We start from the raw sequence: 20,548 nt of genomic DNA on the forward strand, positions 1-20,548 counted from the left end.
ACGTGTTTGCCCGGTCCACGGACCTACACCTGTCCATGTATGGGTTATGGAGACCGCACGTGAGCGATGGAGGAGAAAAGTAGAAGAGAGGGAGGTTTAACCCACGGAGAAATAGGTTCAAATAATGTTCATGCCCCCCCCCCATCCACCCCCTCACCTCCCCATCCACCCCCGTGGGCTTCTGCTCTCCCTCGGCGCGGGCGGAGGCTGTGGGCTGCAGATTCAGCGCTGGCATGAGGAGGAACTGAGCCTGAGCTGAGCCCGAGGTGGCTTTCCCCTGCCGGTGTCCCTGCTGCAGCCTCCAGGGCCGGGTCCCTAGTTCCCCAGCCGCCTGTCTTCCCGGTGCAAAATCGTCTGCAAAGACCGAGAAGCCGCCGCCGCAGAAGTTGCCCGGCGCAAGACTCCGGAGGCATTGGCTCAGGAACTTTTCACGTCATTTTCTGCTCTGGAGCCTCTCGCGCCTCCGCGCCGCCTTTCGCACCGCAAATCACAGTGCTCATGGGGCAGGCGGAGAGCGGCTCGCGGCGCTGAGCGGAGCCGGACTCGAGCCCGTGATGTCCGGCACCAAACTGGAGGACTCCCCCCCTTGTCGCAACTGGTCATCTGCTCCGGAGCTGAATGAAACTCAAGAGCCCTTTTTAAACCCCACCGACTATGACGACGAGGAATTCCTGCGGTACCTGTGGAGGGAATACCTACACCCGAAAGAATATGAGTGGGTCCTGATCGCTGGCTACATCATCGTGTTCGTGGTGGCTCTCGTGGGCAACGTCCTGGGTGAGTCTGGCCCCGGGCAGCCCTCCCGAGGGCTGTCACGGCCCCTCTGCGCGGGCGGGGCTGCCGGGGCTCTGAAGACCCTCCCTCCCCCTGGGAGGCAAACAAAGAGGTCGCTGCTCTCGGGGTGGGGTTTTCCATTAAAAAAAAAAAAAAAAAAAAAAAAGTTTTCTGATTTTAGGAACCAGGAGCGAGCCCTGGAATGGTCATCCCTTTCTGTGCAGGGGGAAGCGGGGAAGCGCGTTCTCCTTTGCCATCACCTCGGTTACAGAGCGCCCAGACAGGGGCAACGCGACAGGGTCTCCAGGTGGATGGGGTTGGATGTGGGGAAATTAGTCATCCTTTTGTGTAACGTAGCCCGGTGTTTCATGTTTCACGGGGGGGGGGGGGCTTTCTGGAGAGGTAAAGCCGACAAAATGCAAAGCTGGGCTCCTAAGGAGCAAGCTCTCTGTGGCCATTGAAGTCACAAAGGATTTGTGAGCTGGGTAGAGTGCCCTTTGGAGGTTTAGGCTCTGTCTAGAGGTGGTAATGGAACGGCAGGGAGTGGAGACAGAAGCAAAGCACGGAGGGGCACTCACGCACAGAAGCTGAATTAAACAGGAACCATGCTAGGAGCCAGCAAGAAGGAGGGGCATCTGAGAAAAGTACCAAAGAGATCTCAATCATTCATCTGCCTATCCATTCATTCATTCATCCGCTCAACATATATATATATATATAGAGAGAGAGAGAGAGAGAGAGAGAGAGAGAGCCTGCTTGTTGCCAGGCTTGGGGAAATTTTGTAATGGGTCTTTTCCCCCCAAAGACGAGAAAAGCTTAACGCTGGACTCCCTGTCTGCCCCTGTCTGAGTTCCTATGCAAAGATAGATATTCCAGTCCGTTTCCCACCTCAGCACAATTTCTGAGTGTTGGGGAGGGGTTACAGAAGGGTACAGGGCTGTAATGATGGAGTTTATTAGAGCTGCTGGGGAATCCACTTAAAAAAAAAAAAGCTTTGGAAGGGAGGGAGGACTTAACATGAATTGTGAATGGAAGGAGAGTGTACCTTGATGAATGGAAAGTGGGAGGTGTTTCAGATGCAGAGGGCAGTGTGGAGGCAATCTCTGCTGAAAATGACAGGAGGAGATGGGGGAAGCTAGAAGAAGAGGCTCTTGATTTTCAGTTATAAAAAGGGAAGATGAGTGAGGGGAGATAGGCTGGGTGGCTTTGAAGTCCAAAGCAAAGAATTTGTAGCTGCACTGGAGGATGATAAGAACTTACTGGGTTTCAGCACTGATCTGATTTTTACCTTCTCTGCCCAAGTGTGTCAGTCTGGGTAGGAAGCATTCAAAGCAGTCTCTCACCAATTCAGCAGGCAGAGTAGTTGGTAGTATGTGACTGAGAAGCATTCTGCGGAGAGTTAGTAGAATCTTATTTTTCAAGAGAGATATGAATCCTCTGAAAACTTTTGTTTTTCAATAATACTGCATTATTTTCAAGCTACTTCTGTTTTGCTCATGTTTTAAAAATAAACATAAGGGAATCTCTCTCTGGGTGATGCAAACAAGGTGAATGAAGGTGAATGTACACATGCTTAAGGTCCTTTGCTATAAGGATAAGTTTGTTAATAATCATGCCTTTCTTGCTTCCCTTCCTGGCATCCGCTTTTAGAGTTAGAGCTATTAAAACATATGACCATCAGCATAGAAACATATCACTGTACTATGCCAACACTTAATGATAAGTAAGTGATCTAAATTTAACATCCAATGAATACCTACCATGTGCCAGACCCCTTCACATAAACCCTCACAGAATCCTCAAAGTAACCCACATTTGACAGAAGAAACAAGACTTAGAGAAATGAAATGGCTCATTAAAGAACATGATTCACATTCAACTCCATTTCTTCTGACTTTAGATCCAGAATTCTCCATGGATACTCCACTCTAGAGCTAGAAAGTATAGAGAGAATGAATTTGCTCCTGTTGTCTGCAAGCATAGAAAATGTACTTCCTGTTCTCTCTCGCATCTATGTCTACTGTTAATAAGTTACCATGAAGGGTTAATAGCTCTGTCATTGTCTCCAACAAAATGCTATCCAGAGAGGAATGTTATTGCATTGCAGTAAAAATTTGACCTGTTTTGCAGGAGTAACTGCAAATGATAACTATTTCCCTTCCCTGATTTGTTTTTCAGGCTTAAATAATGTGATAAAATTTGTTTCCCTTCGCTTTTACTTTATTCTGGTTTTACACAGAATGTTGATGCATAGTCTTCACCTTCTAATTACATAGTTTAGGGGTACATGTTTGTTAGCCTGAGGAGTGTTTTCGTCTCAAGAAGGAAACACTTCTACCTGTTTCACAAGGTCAAGGAAGAGAGCACTGTCCACAGCCCCAAGTGCTGAAATGGCCAATTCATTCAGCTTAAAAAGAAAAATTTACACAAAGAACTGTGCTCTCAAAATACTGACAGCTATTTTCTTCAGGACTAAATCTCAGTGAAATCCTCTCTGGGTGAACTGAAACCCTTTCTTTACTGACATATTCCCTGAAAGTTGATGAAGTTTAAGTTTGACATTTAAACAAATGATCAGTGTGTCATTACTCACAGACAACTTCCTGCTCTTTGATATCACTGTCAAATTTGCAAAACGGATTAGATTGAGAATTGCCTTTTTGCCCCTTTGGTAAAAGTAATCTTATGCATAAAGTGGCAGGACAAGGAATCACATTATTCATGCAAGATAAAGAGGCAACATTAGATATGAAGGTGAAAGACCACAGTGTAGGCAGTAGATGTAATCCCTGACCCTTTGGGTCCATTCACCATTTGTACTTTCATGTAACTGACTACTTGGAAAATCTCAACCTTGTTGAACTTTCAAATACAATATGATCAATTAGAAGTCATTTCCCCCACAATGTCCTTTTGTAAAGTGATGTAACAGGATATGCCCTGAGCAGAATGACAAAGTCTTGATCATCTCCATCTCTTTTTCTTCTCTCCACAGTTCATCTCTCTCATTGTGTCCCTTCTCCTATTTGTATCAGATATTTCTTCCCAGTGATGGAAAGCAGTTTTCTTTGAAAAAAAGTGCAACACAAGTCATTAAAAATAAGACAAAAGTTACTCTACATTAAATGTCTTGAGTGTATGTATTCTAATAAAAGACATATGCATGTCTACTTATAGAATTTTGGGTCATAGAAAAGATGATAGGACACAGTTCTTTTTGGACAGAGTGTTTTTCCAGTATCTTCAAAATTATGATACATATAACCTATTCCTAAGTATGTCTTGTACTATAGCCAAATAGATGCATTCAATTATTTGACCAGTACATTTTGAGCAATATTATGTTTTTAAAATTGTGTACTGGGGGGAGAGCTCTTCAGGACACTCATAGGAATATATTTGATGTTATTTCTACTTATTTTTCCTTGAGTTAAAACTGGATAGAATGATGGGTTCTATTCAATTCAAACATTAAACAGCTGGAGGAAATGAGTAAGTCTATGCCTCTCTTACTTCTGCATTCAAAGATATCATGATTTTTTACCTGGAATACTTCTATATTCCCTGTTGTTGTCTCCATATTAAAAATTAGGAGAACATTCAACAAATGACATCAATCCAGCTGTGCTTCTTGCTTCTTGTGTAACCATTAGCAAGCTATTGAACTCTTTAAGTCTGTTTTTTCTATTTGAAAATTAAGGTTGATAATGCAGGCCTTGTAGAAATCTTATAAGAATATCAAATACACAGAGGTATACACACACACATCTGTGTGTGTGTAGTTTTATTGACACCTAGTAGACACTGAATGCCAATTTCTATCCCTTCATTCCCAGAGATGAAATCTCTCCGTGATGTAGTTTGCAACCATCTTCTGCTTCCATGGCCAGTCTGCGGCTCTGTAGCTCTGCAACTCTTTGTGGCCTCTGTTCTAGGCTTTCTCTCAGTTGAGAGGCTTCCTAAAAACTATTAGTAAAATGGAGTTGGCAGATGTTGCTCGCTTTTTCCATACCAGCTCCACCCACTCATCCCATAACAGGTGTTTAGTGCGTTCATACTACTGCTTTCCTGACTGTCAGTAAAAAGCCTTTGCTAACCATCAGTATAAAATTCTCTGTCAGCTTAAATTTGCCTGTACAATGTCCCATTTATTCAGAGTTTTGGGTGGTTGTTGGGCTGTTGTTAGGTCTATCACTATTAATGTTTTAAATAGCATATGTACACACACGTACACAGGTAATGTGTTGATTTAACTCAGCTGAAGCACACTGCCTATTAAGAACTTTACCTGATAACATTTAAACTAAATGGAGTGGATGAGGAATATCTGTAATGGGTTGCTTCTTATGGAGCTAATCATATATCCCAGATATGGAACTGGCAGAGTTACAAGTTCCCACTACTTCTAAGCCTAAGAAACATTTATTTCCTGTTTCTCCTAATGCCCAATTCACATCTGTGGGTGTTTCTAAACCCACCCTTTCCTACACAGGAGACAGAAAGAGGTTAAAGATAATACATTACTCATTTCTGTCACGACCTGACGGAAACATGAATAATGACTGTAAAAGGTAACGTTAGCCACCGAGCTTTAAATTTGTGTGTTTTTGGCAACAGAATGTAACATATGCTTATCTGAATAAGAATTAAACTGATGCTGTCACACTTTTACTAAAACCGTAACTACTGTGGGTGCCTGGGTGGCTCAGTAGGTTAAGCGTTTGCCTTCAGCTCGGGTCATGATCTCAGGGTTCTGGGATCTAGTCGCTTCAGCCCCTTAGGGCTCCCTGCTCAGCGGTGCGTCTGCTTCTCTCACTCCTTCTCCCTCTGAGCGTGTTTGAGCTCTCTCTCTAGCTCGAGTTCTCTCTCAAATGAATAAATAAAATCTTACCAAAACAGTATACCCACCTAGTTTTCCTGAGTAAAATAAACCATGTTTTTTATTTGAACAGAATCTCAGTGATAACTTTTTAAGTGGCTACTGCATAGATCATGGCAACATTTATCATGTACAGACAATAATGAGATAATATGTGCTACGGATAATTTAAATGTAATGAATTTTTCCTATATTTGGAAAAAATGAGGAAAATGAAATAATGAAAATAATACCAATTTTCAAAAGAGGCCAAATTCAACACTCAAATACAAATACAATATTCCAGTCTTTAAAATTTTTATTGATTTCATTAGGATATACATATGCATTTACATTCATTTTCATCCTTCTATATTCTAGAATATATTTGCAAATCCTCATGTACTACAGCTGTGTTAGCATTCCAAAGCTCCTAAATTCTCTCTCAGCTCCCCATATTTCAGGAGTATACACTGCTGGTGTTCTTTTACAAGTGAAAGAGGATTTTTCTATCTTTCTTCTTAGAGCATTATGACATAGACCAAAATTGTAGGTATATAGGTTCTGTTAACTACTGGCTCACTAATAGGAGTCAGTCAGTGACCTGTGATAGGGGAAGCAAGGATTCATCTCTAGTTCCCTTTCTCACTGAAAGGCAAATATTTATTGAGTACTATATGCTAAGTCCTGAATGCTAAGCTCCACAATGAATATATATATTCATTTATTCAGAATATATCTATAATTGATGCCTCATAGCAAACTTATAAGAAAGAGAGTAATAGCTTTGTTTTACAAATGAGGAAAATGAAATTCAAAAGCTATTTTAACTTGTTCCAAAGTTTGATCAGTTAGGAGCAGAACTAAGTTTCAAATATGGATTGATCAGTTCCCATGATCCAGCTGTGTTCCATTACTTCATCCTGCCTGTCTTGTTTCTAATCTTGACTCAGAAATACAGAAGAAAAAAGAGTGGAAGTGATGCTTAGATGTGCCCTTTAGACAATTTACAGAGTTGTTCTGGCATGTTGCCATGCTATATCTCTGATAGACTACAGTTCTTCAGCTATGTGGATGAGCTCATTTGATAAGCTAATCAAGGTCAGGCTAGGGTTACTTTACAAGAGAAAATTTCAAGGTAAAATAGGTGCTGCCAAAATAATACACTTTTGCCTGTTTGGGATGGGGGTGGAGTGACTCACTGGTAAATGTTAGATAATTGTGGCCAAGGATTATTTTATTATTGAATGTGCTGTCTTTAGATACAGCTTAAGACTGAGAAACTAAACATTTAACATGTCAAATAATCTAAAGATCTCTTTTTTTCTTCGTTTTTGGTCTTCAAACCACCTACTCACGTATTTCATTTTTTTTCTTTTATAATGACTGTTAACTTTTCAAAAAATCATAAGTTTCTATTGATGTGATTAAATAGTCAATCTTTATATCACATTATGGTGTTCCTGGAGCATAATGGTGTTATGTATGTCCAAAGAGCATTGCCCATCACACCAGACATGAAATGACCTTTAAATGCAGACAGTGGAACACTTTGAGATGCTATTGGATGAAGTACATGACATATATGATCAGTCTTTTGAATTGCTGACTCTTTGGGCTGAATTTATTCATTATACTTTTGTTCTCAATGAAGGATTATCTTTTAACCAAGTAAATGAATATAGGATATATATTTTGAATAGCATTAAATTTGTTTCCAACAGAACTATTTTATCCTAAACAAAGCAAACTGCTCAGAATAAATATGTACTTAATTCTTTAAAAATATTTTGGGATTATCATCACTGAGTATTTTTCTCTCCAGTATTTTTATTTCAATATCAAATATATATGAACAATGTTTAATGATTACATAGCATCTTATCCTTCAGAAGACATTAGTACATTTATATTGTATCACTTACTCTTCACAACAATATTATGAAGTAGGTCTTATTTCATGAATCAAATACTTGAAATGATTTAAAAATTATTTTAAAAGTTTGAGCAACTGGAAATATCAAAGCGTTGTGTGTCAGCTTGAGAAAAGGTTGTCAGTTTCTTGTATTCCAGGAAACTATGGTAAGGGATGCTAACCACTTTTGTTTGGCCTTTAGCTATGTCTTTAATACCTGATTTTGTTAATGTTCTGAGTATAGGTGCACATTAACCAAATTCACAAACCTGGCAAAAAAGAAAAGGTAATAATTCCAGTGTTTTGACTTAAAATAAGGAGTTATTTTTACAAATCTTAGAATATTTGAAGTTCTTTCAATCATCATAGTCTCTTCCATAATAGTCATATCTACATGAAGAGCTTTAATGGTTGGAATTGCTAGACTATGCCACAGTAGCAAGTAAGCCTGAATTTTCATTGGCTTTATGTCACAGAAGTTTATTTCTTGTCCGCTTAACATTTAATGTGGGTTGGAGAGTCTGTTTCATACAATGACTCATGGGTGAAGAGTCCTTCATGATTTATGTACCACCTCAATATGTGGCCTCCATCATAACTAGCCTGCAAACTGGCTACCAACGTTCCCCCGTCAACTCATAGTTACACCCTGTGTAGTTCCCTTTCACACTGTGCCAGAATTGGTCTGAGTGACCAGTAATGCACGTCAAAAGTGATAGTGTGTCACTTTCAATATTACATTATAAAAGGTTACAGCTTTTGCCTTGAGTTCCCATTTTCTCTCTCGCTCTTGGATTTCTTGATCTGGAGAAAGTAATTGCTCTGCTTTGTAAGCAACTCACAGAGTAAAGAATTGAAATATCCAGCCAACAACCATATAGGAAATGTGGCCTGCAAACAACTCCATATCTTGGAGACAAATCCTTCAGCCAGTCTGAGAGAACATAACATCATCATGTCGCCAACCCCTAGCTTGACTGAAACTTAATAACATACTCTGAGACCGAATTATCTCACTACATTTCTCATAGGCACTTTAGAAACTGTTAGATAATAAAGTTTCTTATTTTAAATTTTTAAATTCAGGGATGAGTTATTAGGCCTATAAAGTATCAAGCAGCCTCATAGTAGAATAGTAAACTGGGAAAATATACTGGCTCTAAACTACCTTTGTCAAGTGTTGACAATGTCAGTCATGCCCATAATCATTTGGTCAAAACCAATCATATTCTACCAACCTAACTGCAAGCAGGACTGGAAAGTATAAGGGAACACTGTCTCTGTTACAGAAAGCATGAGGGAACACTGTCTCTGTCTAACTATGCAATAGTTAAAAGTATTTTTAAAAGTCTTTTTAACATGCATGGAATCTGAACAAGGGGAGTTAGAGGAATCAAGTACCTAATGGCATAAGCCTAAAAGAAGCTGATAAGATATATCCATTTCACATTTTGGATCTCTGCCAATGGAAATAACATAAATATTGGGAGACTTTGTGCCAGTTATTGTGCTAAGAAACAAGGGTGTAAAAAGATAATAGAAACCAAGGAGCCTGTACTTTGGTTGAAGAGATATACATGTTAACAGATAATCTCAGTAAATTGTGACAAGTGCTCTGATAGATGGGTAACAGGATGCAGTGGAAGCATATAAGAAGGACACTTAGTTCCATTTGGGGGATTAGAGAAAGATTCAGAAGGAAATGACACCCATGCTGCGTATTAATGCATGAATTCAAGTTACACAGGTGAAAAAAATTGGGTAAGGATGTTCTAAGCAGAGGAAACAACATGAGCAAAATCAAAGAGGCGTGAAATAGAATGGGCTATGAAGAGAATGCTAAGCAATTGGGTAACTCCAGTGTAAGTAAGTGCAGATGAGGAGAGTCTAGGAATGAAGCTGGAGCAGTATCTGAGGACTGGGTTATTAATGACCTTGTGTATCATACTGGAGACCTCATCTAGCTTTGACATTGCAGTTTAGAGGAGGCTCTGAAGACTTAAAAGATAGCGCTGTCGTTAGTTTGCATTTTTCATAGAGCATTGTAGGTATAATGTAAAGAATAAACCTATTTGTGAATAATATTTGTAAAAGATATTTATAAAAGTTTTCACTGGGATTTGTGTTTTGTTTGGGGCTCATTTAATCAAGCCTGCTTCAATGAAAACAAAAATTGATAATACAGGACATAATCAATATTTTCTAGATAATCACCTGTAGGATACTAGAAATATCACTTTTCAGATCTCATTACAAAACGTTACAGCTTTGCCCTGAAGCTCCCACTTTCGTTCTTACTCTTGGATTTCTAGTGATTATGTTGCATAAGGAAGGAAAAGAGAAAAGCAGAGAGTGAGAAATGAAGAGGAAACAAAGGAAGGGAAGAGGGAGATGACTAAAAGCAAAAACTATTGCTATGTTTACTTTGTAGACTATTTCAATTTGAGAAGTAATTTCTCATTTTTTAAAGCTTTTTTTAAAAAATATTTATTTATTTATTTTATAAAGAAAGAGAGCAGGGGGGAGGGGCAGAGGGAGAGCAAGAATCAAAGCAGATGCCACACTGAGCATGGAGCCCAATGTGGAGCTCAATCTCACAATCCTGAGATCATGACCAAGCCCCAACCAAGGGTCAGACACTCAACCAACTCTGCCACCCAGACAGGTTCTTCAAGAAGTAATTTATCTTTAAAATAATTTTCATACATCTTTCCTGAAGACTCTTACATGCCATAGCTCTATTAACATTTTCCAAATTCTGTATAGTTTTTCACTGAAATGATTTTCGTAATAACTTATTTTTGAGGTTTTGATGGGTCACTATATTCCTAACTATCCATTTTTTTGGCCTTTAAATTATTTTTGACCTCATACTGAGATACAAAGATAAAAATTTGAGATCTAATGAAAGTTTTTCATATTTTCCAACTAAAGCCCCAAAATTTTTACTCCAAATTATTTGTAACTTTCTAAATATGTTCCTTTGATATTTTATCTTAAGTAGGTATTTTATCATTCAAATAATCGAAGATGATACTGTATTGACCCCAGGGCAACCATTAGGGAATTACAGGGAACGTTTCTTCACAAATTGACATGGTAACACTTAAAAATTTCTAAAGCTGTTGTTAGTTTAAAACCCTTTATTTGCTATTCTAGCTCATAATGGGAATACAAGTTATTAAAAATTGCAGCATCCTTTTCTAGATTTTCAGTGACTTCTTATTCCTACTCAGTGACTATAAAATGAATTTATAAGATACATGGTTTACAACCATGCCTTTGATGTTATCACTACATTGCTAGAAATGGGGTCAGAAAGCCATTGTCTATAATAATTTATTTTATCAATTTAGAATGAATTTGATGAGTCATCCAGTTTGGTAGAGGACTATATTCCTGATAAATGCCATTTTGAAGCCAATTTGTCTTTCTTAAAATGTGCAGATTATACTGGTCTTTCAGAGACAGAAGTAGAGAGGTATGGTTAAGTGCTTATGAAACAATTCTGTGATTAGGTGAAACTGAGTCAAATTTGGTTATAAAAGAATGGCTAAAAACTTAATCTCGCCAATGAAAATATTTACTATAAAAGTTCCCCAATCCTAGAAAGCTCAAAAAGAAATTCATTAACAAATTTCACCAGCTGGTGCAGGAAAAAGTCTTCATAATTATTAGGACATTTATGGGCTTGGACTTGATTTATATTTTAGACTCAGGAAAGCCTAGAAAGACCTTGTTCTTTGAAGTCATCAGAGATGGTGATGGTGACTCATAGATTCCTGAAAGTCAATAAGATTACCTAGTTTATAAATCTATGTGTTTTTCCCCCAGGCATGGTGAATTTTGCAACTGGTCACTGTTGGGAGGCAAAACTGTCTCAGTGGGAAAGGGGAAAATAAGAATTTAAAAACTTAAAAACACATAAAAATAAAAACATAAATAAGAACATAAAAATAAAAACATGTGTATCCACACACAGGTATTTGCATTATATGACAATATGATTTTAATGCACACTAGTTTTTTTCTTGCAGGATTAAGAAGCTACCTTCCAAATTTGAAAAATTCTAAAAACTCTGTATATCCCTTGACTTTGATAAACTTAAGAGATACTTTCTACTATTCCCTGAGTAAATGAACTAGCCTTTAGGGAAGCAAAAAGAATGTATACATCAGAGATAAGTCCTTGGATAAGCATCTGTATAAGGAGTATCCTTTGGACGATCTATCATTGTAGCAACATGTATTTTCCTTGAACTGAGTGCATGTATTCTAGCTTTAGAGTCTTCACAATGTCTAACCTCCTCTGACCCCCTATAGCTAGCTCCTACTTAGCTCACTTGTCACATCCTCAAAGAAAGTCTCTAAGAAGGCCTGCTCTGGATCACTCTGAATCCCTCTTCATGTCTTATGATACCATCCCTTTTTTTGTCATAGAACTTATTACTGTTTGAAATTATATTGTTGGTTTGTCAATTTTTCTATTGTCTCCCTCAGGTAATATGTAGCTTCTGTTAAACCAGTTTCTTTATTTTCTTTTTGCAGGTGCATCCTCAGTGTCTAGAACAATGCCAGGCATACAACAATTTGTAACTACCAAATAAAATACTGGTTTTCTACCAGGAGGAATTCCTTAGGAATAAGTGTGAATAAATAAATAAATAAATTTAAATATTTAAATTTATATATTTTAAATATATATAAATATATTAATATATCATATATTAATATATATTATATAATATATATTATATATAATTTTTAAATTTATATATGTAAATTTAAATATATATATTTTAAATATATTTAATATATTATATAATAATATAATAAATATAATAATATAATAATATAATAATATAAATATATATATATTTAATATATTTATTTATTTTATGTATATTAAAATCAAACATTGCAGGCTTTACATTTCTTTTACATAAAAATTAAAAATAAAACCTTAATAATTTGAGTTTTCAAATATCTTAAGGAACACATGCATTAAAATAATATATGATTATGAGATTAATAACTATGAAAGACCAACTGTAAAAATCCTCTCCAGCACTGAGATCCCCTTGATATTACTATGAAACTATTTTGCTCTCCCTGTGAAAAGTAAATGGGATTTGTAAACCGTGGCAAGTTTCTTCATTTTTTCTCAAGCAAGTTACACCCAGATCCTTCCAAATAACATGCCATATTTCTGCAATAACTGAGAAGAACGTGTAATATACAAAATCCTTACTTAAGCTGTGTTTGTTTCAAATTAACTTTTAGTTGTCTTTTATGTTTAATAAAAGTCTAAGGAAACTTTTGACCCTTGATGTTTCAGATTAAGTAAGAGAGCTGAGACTGAATATTATGGTGATTCCCTACTTCCTGCAATTAAAAGGACTAAGCATATCTCCCTCTTAACCCAGGATGTTTCAGAAGTGCCCACAGAATCTCAGATTTAGGAATTCTTTGTCATTCTTTCCCATTGCCAGTGACATGCCAACTCTGATACACTAGACTGTCCAGACAATTGAAAAAAAATTTCTAAGTTCAGGTGAAATGTAAAGGTAATATTGGTCAGAGCTGGATCATTCTAGACACTTCATTTAATGGAGGGTAAGGGGACAATAAGCCCTTTTGACTAATTTCAATCTTCAGGTTCCTGAAATATCCATCATATTATAAATTTTTAAAAATTGAAATGCAGGGGCAGCCCGAGTGGCTCAGTGGTTTAGCACTGCCTTCAGCCCGGGGTGTGATCCTGGAGACCCGGGATCAAGTCCCACATTGTGTTCCTTGCATGGAGCCTGCTTCTCCCTCTGCCAGTCTCTCTGCCTGTCTCTCTCTCTCTCTCTCTCTTTCTCTGTGTGTGTGTGTGTCTCTCATGAATAAATAAATAGAATCTTTAAAAAAAATTGAAATGCAGTCTTGGGGTATCTGGATGGCTCAGTTGGTTAGGCATCTGACTCTGGATTTTGGCTCAGTTCATGATCTCAGGATCATGAGATGGAGCCCCATATTGGGTTCCATGCTCAGTGGAGTCTGATTGAGATTCTCTCTCTTTCTTCTCTGCCCCTTCCCACCACTCATACAGGCATGTGAGTACACTCTCCCAAATAAATATATAAATCTTCAGAAAAAAACTGTACAAATGTACACTCTTACCAGGGATGGAAAGTATTGTAATTCTACCAAACCATTGACCTATTGAACCAACTGTATTAATATTTCTCATATTATGAATCAAGTGAATTACATGTTAGGTTTAATTAGGTTAGAATTTACATGTTAGGTTTTTAAAAAAATTGTTACATTGTCCTAATTATATAACTCTTCAACAAAAACATTTACCATCTGTTGTCTTAGTTAATCCTACAACCACCTGTGTGATACGGCTGTTATTTTCTCCTTTTCCCACGTAGTGAAATTTAATATTAGAGAGTTCTTATCATGTTAGTTGTTTGAATAGTTTTACATATTATCACTTAGCTTCCCCATTTCTGAACAGTAGGTAAATATAATCTCTGTTCTCCATTTCCATTCCTCTTTTGATAGGGCAGCTATGCTAGTATGCATAGCAAGTTGAAAAATATGATGTCCACAATGTAAGGAAAATACAACTTCTCATGCACATTTTTTGGTAAACTCAGCTGAAGTTTCTGGTTCTAATCACCAGAGCCTTAGTGATCTATAAGTCATTGTTGGTACCTGGCCACAGAGATTAGAGGAGAAGAGCAGTAGCAAGTCAAGCCTGACATAGATTTTCTCTCCTGGTAAATAGGAATTCATTAAGCCTCTCTAAGTGATGAGTCACCATCAGCTACAATGGCAGTATCTACAGATTATTAGTCTGAAGTTATTCAAATATATTTTTATGATCCAAATGGAGGTAAAAGTAACATAGAGAATCAGTGGTCTCAGTCCAACTGTAGCAGCAAAAGGCACATGCACCAAAAAATAAAGCAGCCTGCACCAACACACTGGTTTTCTAGGGCTTATCTAATTTGAAGCTATTTCCTTTTCTTATTTCATTCAGCAAATATTTATTGAACACTCACAATGTGTAATCTGTTCTATTACATTGTGTGGAGGAAATACAGAAGTGAATGAGGCATGGTCCTTACCTACAAGGAATTTCTAATCTTGTAGGAGAGACTAACATGGAAACAATAGACTATAGTATGAGGGTTATTGAAGAGGCATATGTTAGTTAGAAATCAAAAGCATAAAAGTTGGATCTTACTTAGGGTAGGAGGTACTTCTTCACTGAGGAGTTACCATTTGAGGTATTTTTGATATGAGAGTATAATTTTGAAAAGTTCTAAAGACTGAAAAAAAAATATACATATATATATATGTCAGCTATGTTGAAATACCATCCAGGGAATTCCATTAAAACACAGCATTTCATGGACTTTTCTGAGTGGTTTCAAAAAATGACTTTAAATCATCTCCCTTGATGCTTTGCTTTACTCCCATGGTCTTTTTATTTGTTGGTATCTGCCCCAGTCTTACCAGTAGTGTTACATCATGGTGGATTGGATTTTAAAGTTTGAAATCTTGGAGTTATTTGAAAATGAGTTCTAATATATCAGAGCTTCCCAAAGTAAAATTGACCTGAGACAATTGTAACAATGGATTGAAGTTATGAGAGAACAGATACTGGGAAGATAGTTGTAAATCTGTTGAGACTATCCAAGAAAGTGATTTTGAAGACAAAACCAAAGCAGTAGTATTGAATATGGGGAAAAAAGGAAACAAATATGAAAGACGTTATGGATATAGAAATTAGCGACTCATCAGATGTAGAGATTGATAGGAAGAGTGAAAATCTTCTGATTAACAGAAATTTTTAGATAAAGCAAGTACATCGATTATCTTATTTGTCTTTTTCGTAACATAAGAACATATAGAAAGAAAATCAAGTGTCATTAGTAGAGAAATCATTATGAATTTGGCCAAGGCAGGTTTAAGTTTGAATTGCTAGATGAATATACATGTAGAGCTGTCCAGTAGCCTTGCTCCCTCACATGCCATTCACAATTACTCTGAGTGATGTCTTTCTTTGCAAGCAATGCATACAGTTTATGTGAGAATTTCTAAGGCAATGTCTTTTGGAATAATTTAAAGCTACACAGAATGTAAATTTCTTGATGGGCAAGGCATTTGTTGCAACACTAATTGAATTCATTTGTTCAAAAACATTTATTATGTGCTTACAGCAGCAAACAAAATAGATAAAGCTTCTTCTCTTAGGAAACTTATATTCTAATGGTGATATTTAGGACATATATTGACAATAGAACCAACAGGATTGTTGAGGGATTGCATATGGTTGTAAGAGAAAGAAAGGAGTCAATTTTCATTTTAAGATGGATAGTGGTACTGTTTATTGAGCTATAGGACCCTGGAGAATGGGGCAGATGTGAATCAGGGAAGGAGAATCAAAAGTTTGGTGCTATACATTCTAAATTTGAGATAGTAAAGCTAAGTGTATGATGAGCATTTGAATGTGAAATCAGGAGGTTAAGTAAAAAGTCAAGCCAGGGCATGAAGGAGGGAACTTGATGTAATGAGCATAGGTGTTATATGCAACTGATGAATCACTAAACTCTACCCTCGAATAGTTTAACTAAATTTAAATAAATACAATGTATTAAATTTAAATTTATTAAATTTAAATAAATTTTAAAATTTATTAAATTTAAATATTGCATTTAAATAAACAATTTAAATCAAATAGTAAATAAAAAAGGTTCTAATACACTGAATATGAAAATCCTTGCCATAGGAAAATGTAAAGGTAAACCCCCTATTATTTGAGGCCTCCTATTTTTGGAAGCCAACTTGAAAGTCAGGTGCTTGTGCATCTGACCCAAATTCAGTTGTGTTAATAAAGAGATATCAGAGGAAAGAAGATTAAAAGACATGCTTTGCAATGGGATTAGGCAGAGAAAACAAGAAAATGTAGCATGATGGCCAATAGGAGGAGTTAGAGAAGAAAAAGGAAAGGCTAAATGCCCAATTCTTGCAGTGATAACTTTGAAGTTGTAGGGATGGAAAAAATTTCCCTTCTTCCTTTCCAAGTTCTTTGGCTGGTCTAATAATCAAATTCTCATAAAGCAGATTATAAGAGAAAAACAAATTTAATTTCATAGGTATGAGAGCTCCAAAGATATGTAACCCAAGGCCAAGTTGGGCAATTGAGGCTTGCATGCTATCCTGAACTAAGGAATGGGATAATAGCCTGGGACTTCAAAGGGGAAAAGGGTGACTCACAGGGCAATAAGAAGAGCAGATGTCTGATAATTAGATGCTTGTGCTTCCACAGAGATAGGCCTTTCAAATAAAAATTTATCTCTAGTGATAGATCTCTTTCTGGGCCAGGCCCCCTATCCAAATTCTTTTAAATAGTTACTGAAGAGATACAAGTTCTCAAGTTTTTCTTGAGTCCTCTACATCTTGATTATCATCAGCTCAAAATAATCCAAATGCTAAGTGGTATATTTTGGGGTCACATATTCTGCTTCCCATCAAAGTAATATTTAGTTATGTAACATTTTAAGCAGAAATATTATAATAAATATTAGGAATTGCTGGTCACAGAAGAGATAGTGGGATTACATGAAATTCTAAAAACATCAAACACTTTTTGGCAATGATATTGAAGATATGGAAATAGTGGGTAGATATGGATTAAGACAAGGAATAAAAACTCTCCTCCAAGGACTTGTCTACAAGTCTATATCTGTGACTTTAGAAATGCAATTTTTCACTGAGATATCCTTAATCCCCTATATGGAGACAAGGAGGAAACATAAGACTCTTTAGCATGCTCTATGTAATCCACTGCAGACAAATGGTTACTTACCTTTCTCTTCAATATATTGGAGTTTACAAATATTTCACCTCCAAAGAGTAGGTGTTACAAGAGTATTGTAAAAAGTTTATAAGGCTTGAGACATATTTGGCTATAGTAGCTTAGAGAAGAAACATTTTTATTTTGGACTACAATCGCTCAGATTTGGAACATGTAAGTCTAAATTTTTTCATGTAAATTATATATATATATACACACACAATAAGACTAGTAGATGTTTGATACTCTTGTACATAAGAACTTATGTATACTAACATGTACTTTAAGAAGTTATTAGTGTCATTAGTTACAGATAATTCGATTCTCTTTTATATTCAGCTCAAGCAACTCAAATGTAAAGCTTCTATTTTCATTTCTAGATAAATATTTAGCATCTTTTTGTTTCTTAACTACCTTGGCTTTTATTAATAAAGGCATTATCCAAAAAAAGAAAGAAAAAAAGAACAAAAAAGAAATAAAACATTATCTTCAACTTCCCTGTAACTGGATTCCAAGTATGATTTTGTGTTTACTTAGAGTATTGATAAGTAAGATAAGTATAGATTAATAACACAGTTTTAATTCATTCTATACAAAATCTAGCTGTCCTCCTCTTTTGCAGGCAATCTCTAAGTATTATATATTAATCTATATACTCTGTATATAACACAGGAACAGTATATATGTTATAGTTTTTATGCTCATTTTTCTATTAAGCATTATAATTAAGTGCTTAAATTTCTATTTTTAGAATAGTGTGAGTATAAGAAAACATGGTCTGTGCTCATATTTAAGAAGTGAAGAGATTTACTGAAGATTTTTGGGTAATAATTGCAAATTCATAGGCATTGATTCCTTTAGAAGATCATGGAATACCATTTTCTCAAGAGAAAATGTCAGTATCCTGCAGCCCGGATACTGATGTTCTCCAGAGATCTAATCTGGGTGGTATGCTACTGTTGAATGAGTGTAATTAAATCTGAATAATGAGAGAACGTTCATTCATTCATTCACGAAATAATTATTGAACATCTTTTTATTGCCAGTCATTCTCCTTGATACTAGAACAAACAAAGATCAAAGAGATATCATTATTTTCCTCAGAGTTAATGATCTCCTGGAAAGGACAAAAATGCAATATATTACATAAAACCACAATGTGTTATCTCCTATTAAACAGATATGAACAGCATACTGAAATATATGAACATCTGAACATCTGTACAAAATTAGCTTAATGGATGGGAAGGAAACAGTAACACAAAAGATGGGACATCAGGAAGTGAATGACAGGAGGGACAGAAATGGAGCAAACAGTGCTGTAGAGACACAGTCCAAACAAGCTAAACTTTCACAATCTTTAGTTTTTCATAAAATGTCTTGTCCTTTAGAATATTTTTCTCCCTTCCACTCCGAATATTTTTCTCCCCTAGGGTTTAATCACCTCCCTGGCAAACCAGTTTATCCTATCTTCCTGTTTACCTATGAGACTTGACTGAAATATCATCAAATTTAATAGTTTGGCTGTTTTATTATTACTTTTTTAAAATCGATTTTTAAAAAGTTATTAGAGCTAGCATTGCTCATTTTATCAATGTAGGACTACAATACTACAATATTAATTCCTTTAATGGCTATGTTAATACCACTTGCTTTCTGACTTTTGCATGTCCTTTCTTTCTCTATTGCTGTCTTAATACTGGTTCTCAGCTTGTTAGCACCTCAGCAATGGAACAGAAATGAATAAATCTCAAATTCATTGTCTGCCCCTGTAATGCTAGGTAAAGTTTTACTTTTTTCACAACCTTTTATTTTATTTTTTTAAAGATTTTATTTATTTATTCATGAGAGACACAGAGCACAAGAGAGAGAGAGAGGCAGAGACACAGGCAGAGGGAGAAGCAAGCTCCATGCAGGGAGCCTGATGTGGGACTTGATCCTCGGTCTCCAGGATCACAACCTGAGCAGAAGGTGGCGCTAAACTGCTGTGCCACCTGGGCTGCCCTCACATTTTAAAATAGTGTCCTAAACAAGGTTTTTGATTCACTTGTTTAAATTCCCTTTATTTTCATGGCCATAGAGAATTGAATTAAAAGGACAATATCTTTTACATTTGTATTAGTAGCTTAACATTAGGAAAGTGGAATAAAATCTCGCATATCTTAAAATAAAGTCTATATAGCTAGTTTAGACAATTGGGTTTTCCTTATTTGCAGTAACTTTAGGAATCATATATTATTGGGGACATTGGTCATTTGCAAGTTCATTTAATTAAAGTTGTAATATTATTTTATTTTGCATTTTTAAGTCATTATATGACTTCTCTCTGTAAGAAAATAATGCTTTATTTTTAAACAACACTAATAAAGGAAGTAGAATTTATCTTAAAGATATACTTTTATATGCTAGCCCATTCTGTTTAAAAAATAAGTATGTCATATGGAGAACCTCCTCATGTAGTGGAATTTTGAAAACAATTCAATATATAATTAAATATAGATATTCATTTTCATGTTTCAACGTAGAAAATATACCTGAGATGCTAACTCTAGTTATGTTATTCCAATTTTACTATCGATACTATAAACCTTAAAATACTAATATTAGAACCTAATTTTATAATAAGCATGATGAACAAAGTCACAGAAATAAATTTGAGATTTACCATGGGAGATTCTGTTCAGCTCCCTAATATTCAGTTTCTGCAAGTTTGGTATTTAATTTTGTGTCTTTGTCACTGAGTGGGCTGGAAATATGACTATGGAGACACCAAAACAATGAGATATTAATGATAGTTCTTTATCATCGATTCTGGCACTTTTTAAAAGAAAGAGATTTTGGCCTCTTGAGTTTCTATAAAACTAAAAATTTTATTGCTTTTAATGAAAATACAATCATTTGGGACGACAAAATTAGATTAAAAGCAAACATAGAGTGATTCAAAATAAAATATTTAAAAATTTAATAATGTAGAGACACTTTGTTTCTACTAGTCTTGTTTTCCAGTAAAACAATCACCAAAACATGGTGAAAATGATAATTTTGAAGACATTAACTTTCAGAATAAAGGACAGGAAAAGAATGAAGAAGATACCCACTAATAATAGAGAAGAGAAAGGGTAAATGAAAGAAACAAAAAAAT

General features: G+C 35.9%; 1 protein-coding gene across 1 annotated transcript in view; it reads left to right on the forward strand.

Annotated features, from left to right (window-relative positions):
- Positions 1-256: 256 nt before the first annotated feature.
- The window catches only part of HCRTR2 (hypocretin receptor 2), a 105,465-nt gene continuing 85,173 nt past the window's right edge, over positions 257-20,548 (forward strand). The window contains 1 exon segment of the mRNA NM_001002933.1: positions 257-777. Coding sequence (NP_001002933.1) covers positions 555-777 — 223 coding nt within the window. The 5' untranslated portion in view covers positions 257-554.

Source organism: Canis lupus, chromosome 12, assembly GCF_011100685.1.
Source record: "Canis lupus familiaris isolate Mischka breed German Shepherd chromosome 12, alternate assembly UU_Cfam_GSD_1.0, whole genome shotgun sequence".
In the NCBI taxonomy this organism is placed as follows: Eukaryota; Metazoa; Chordata; class Mammalia; order Carnivora; family Canidae; genus Canis; species Canis lupus.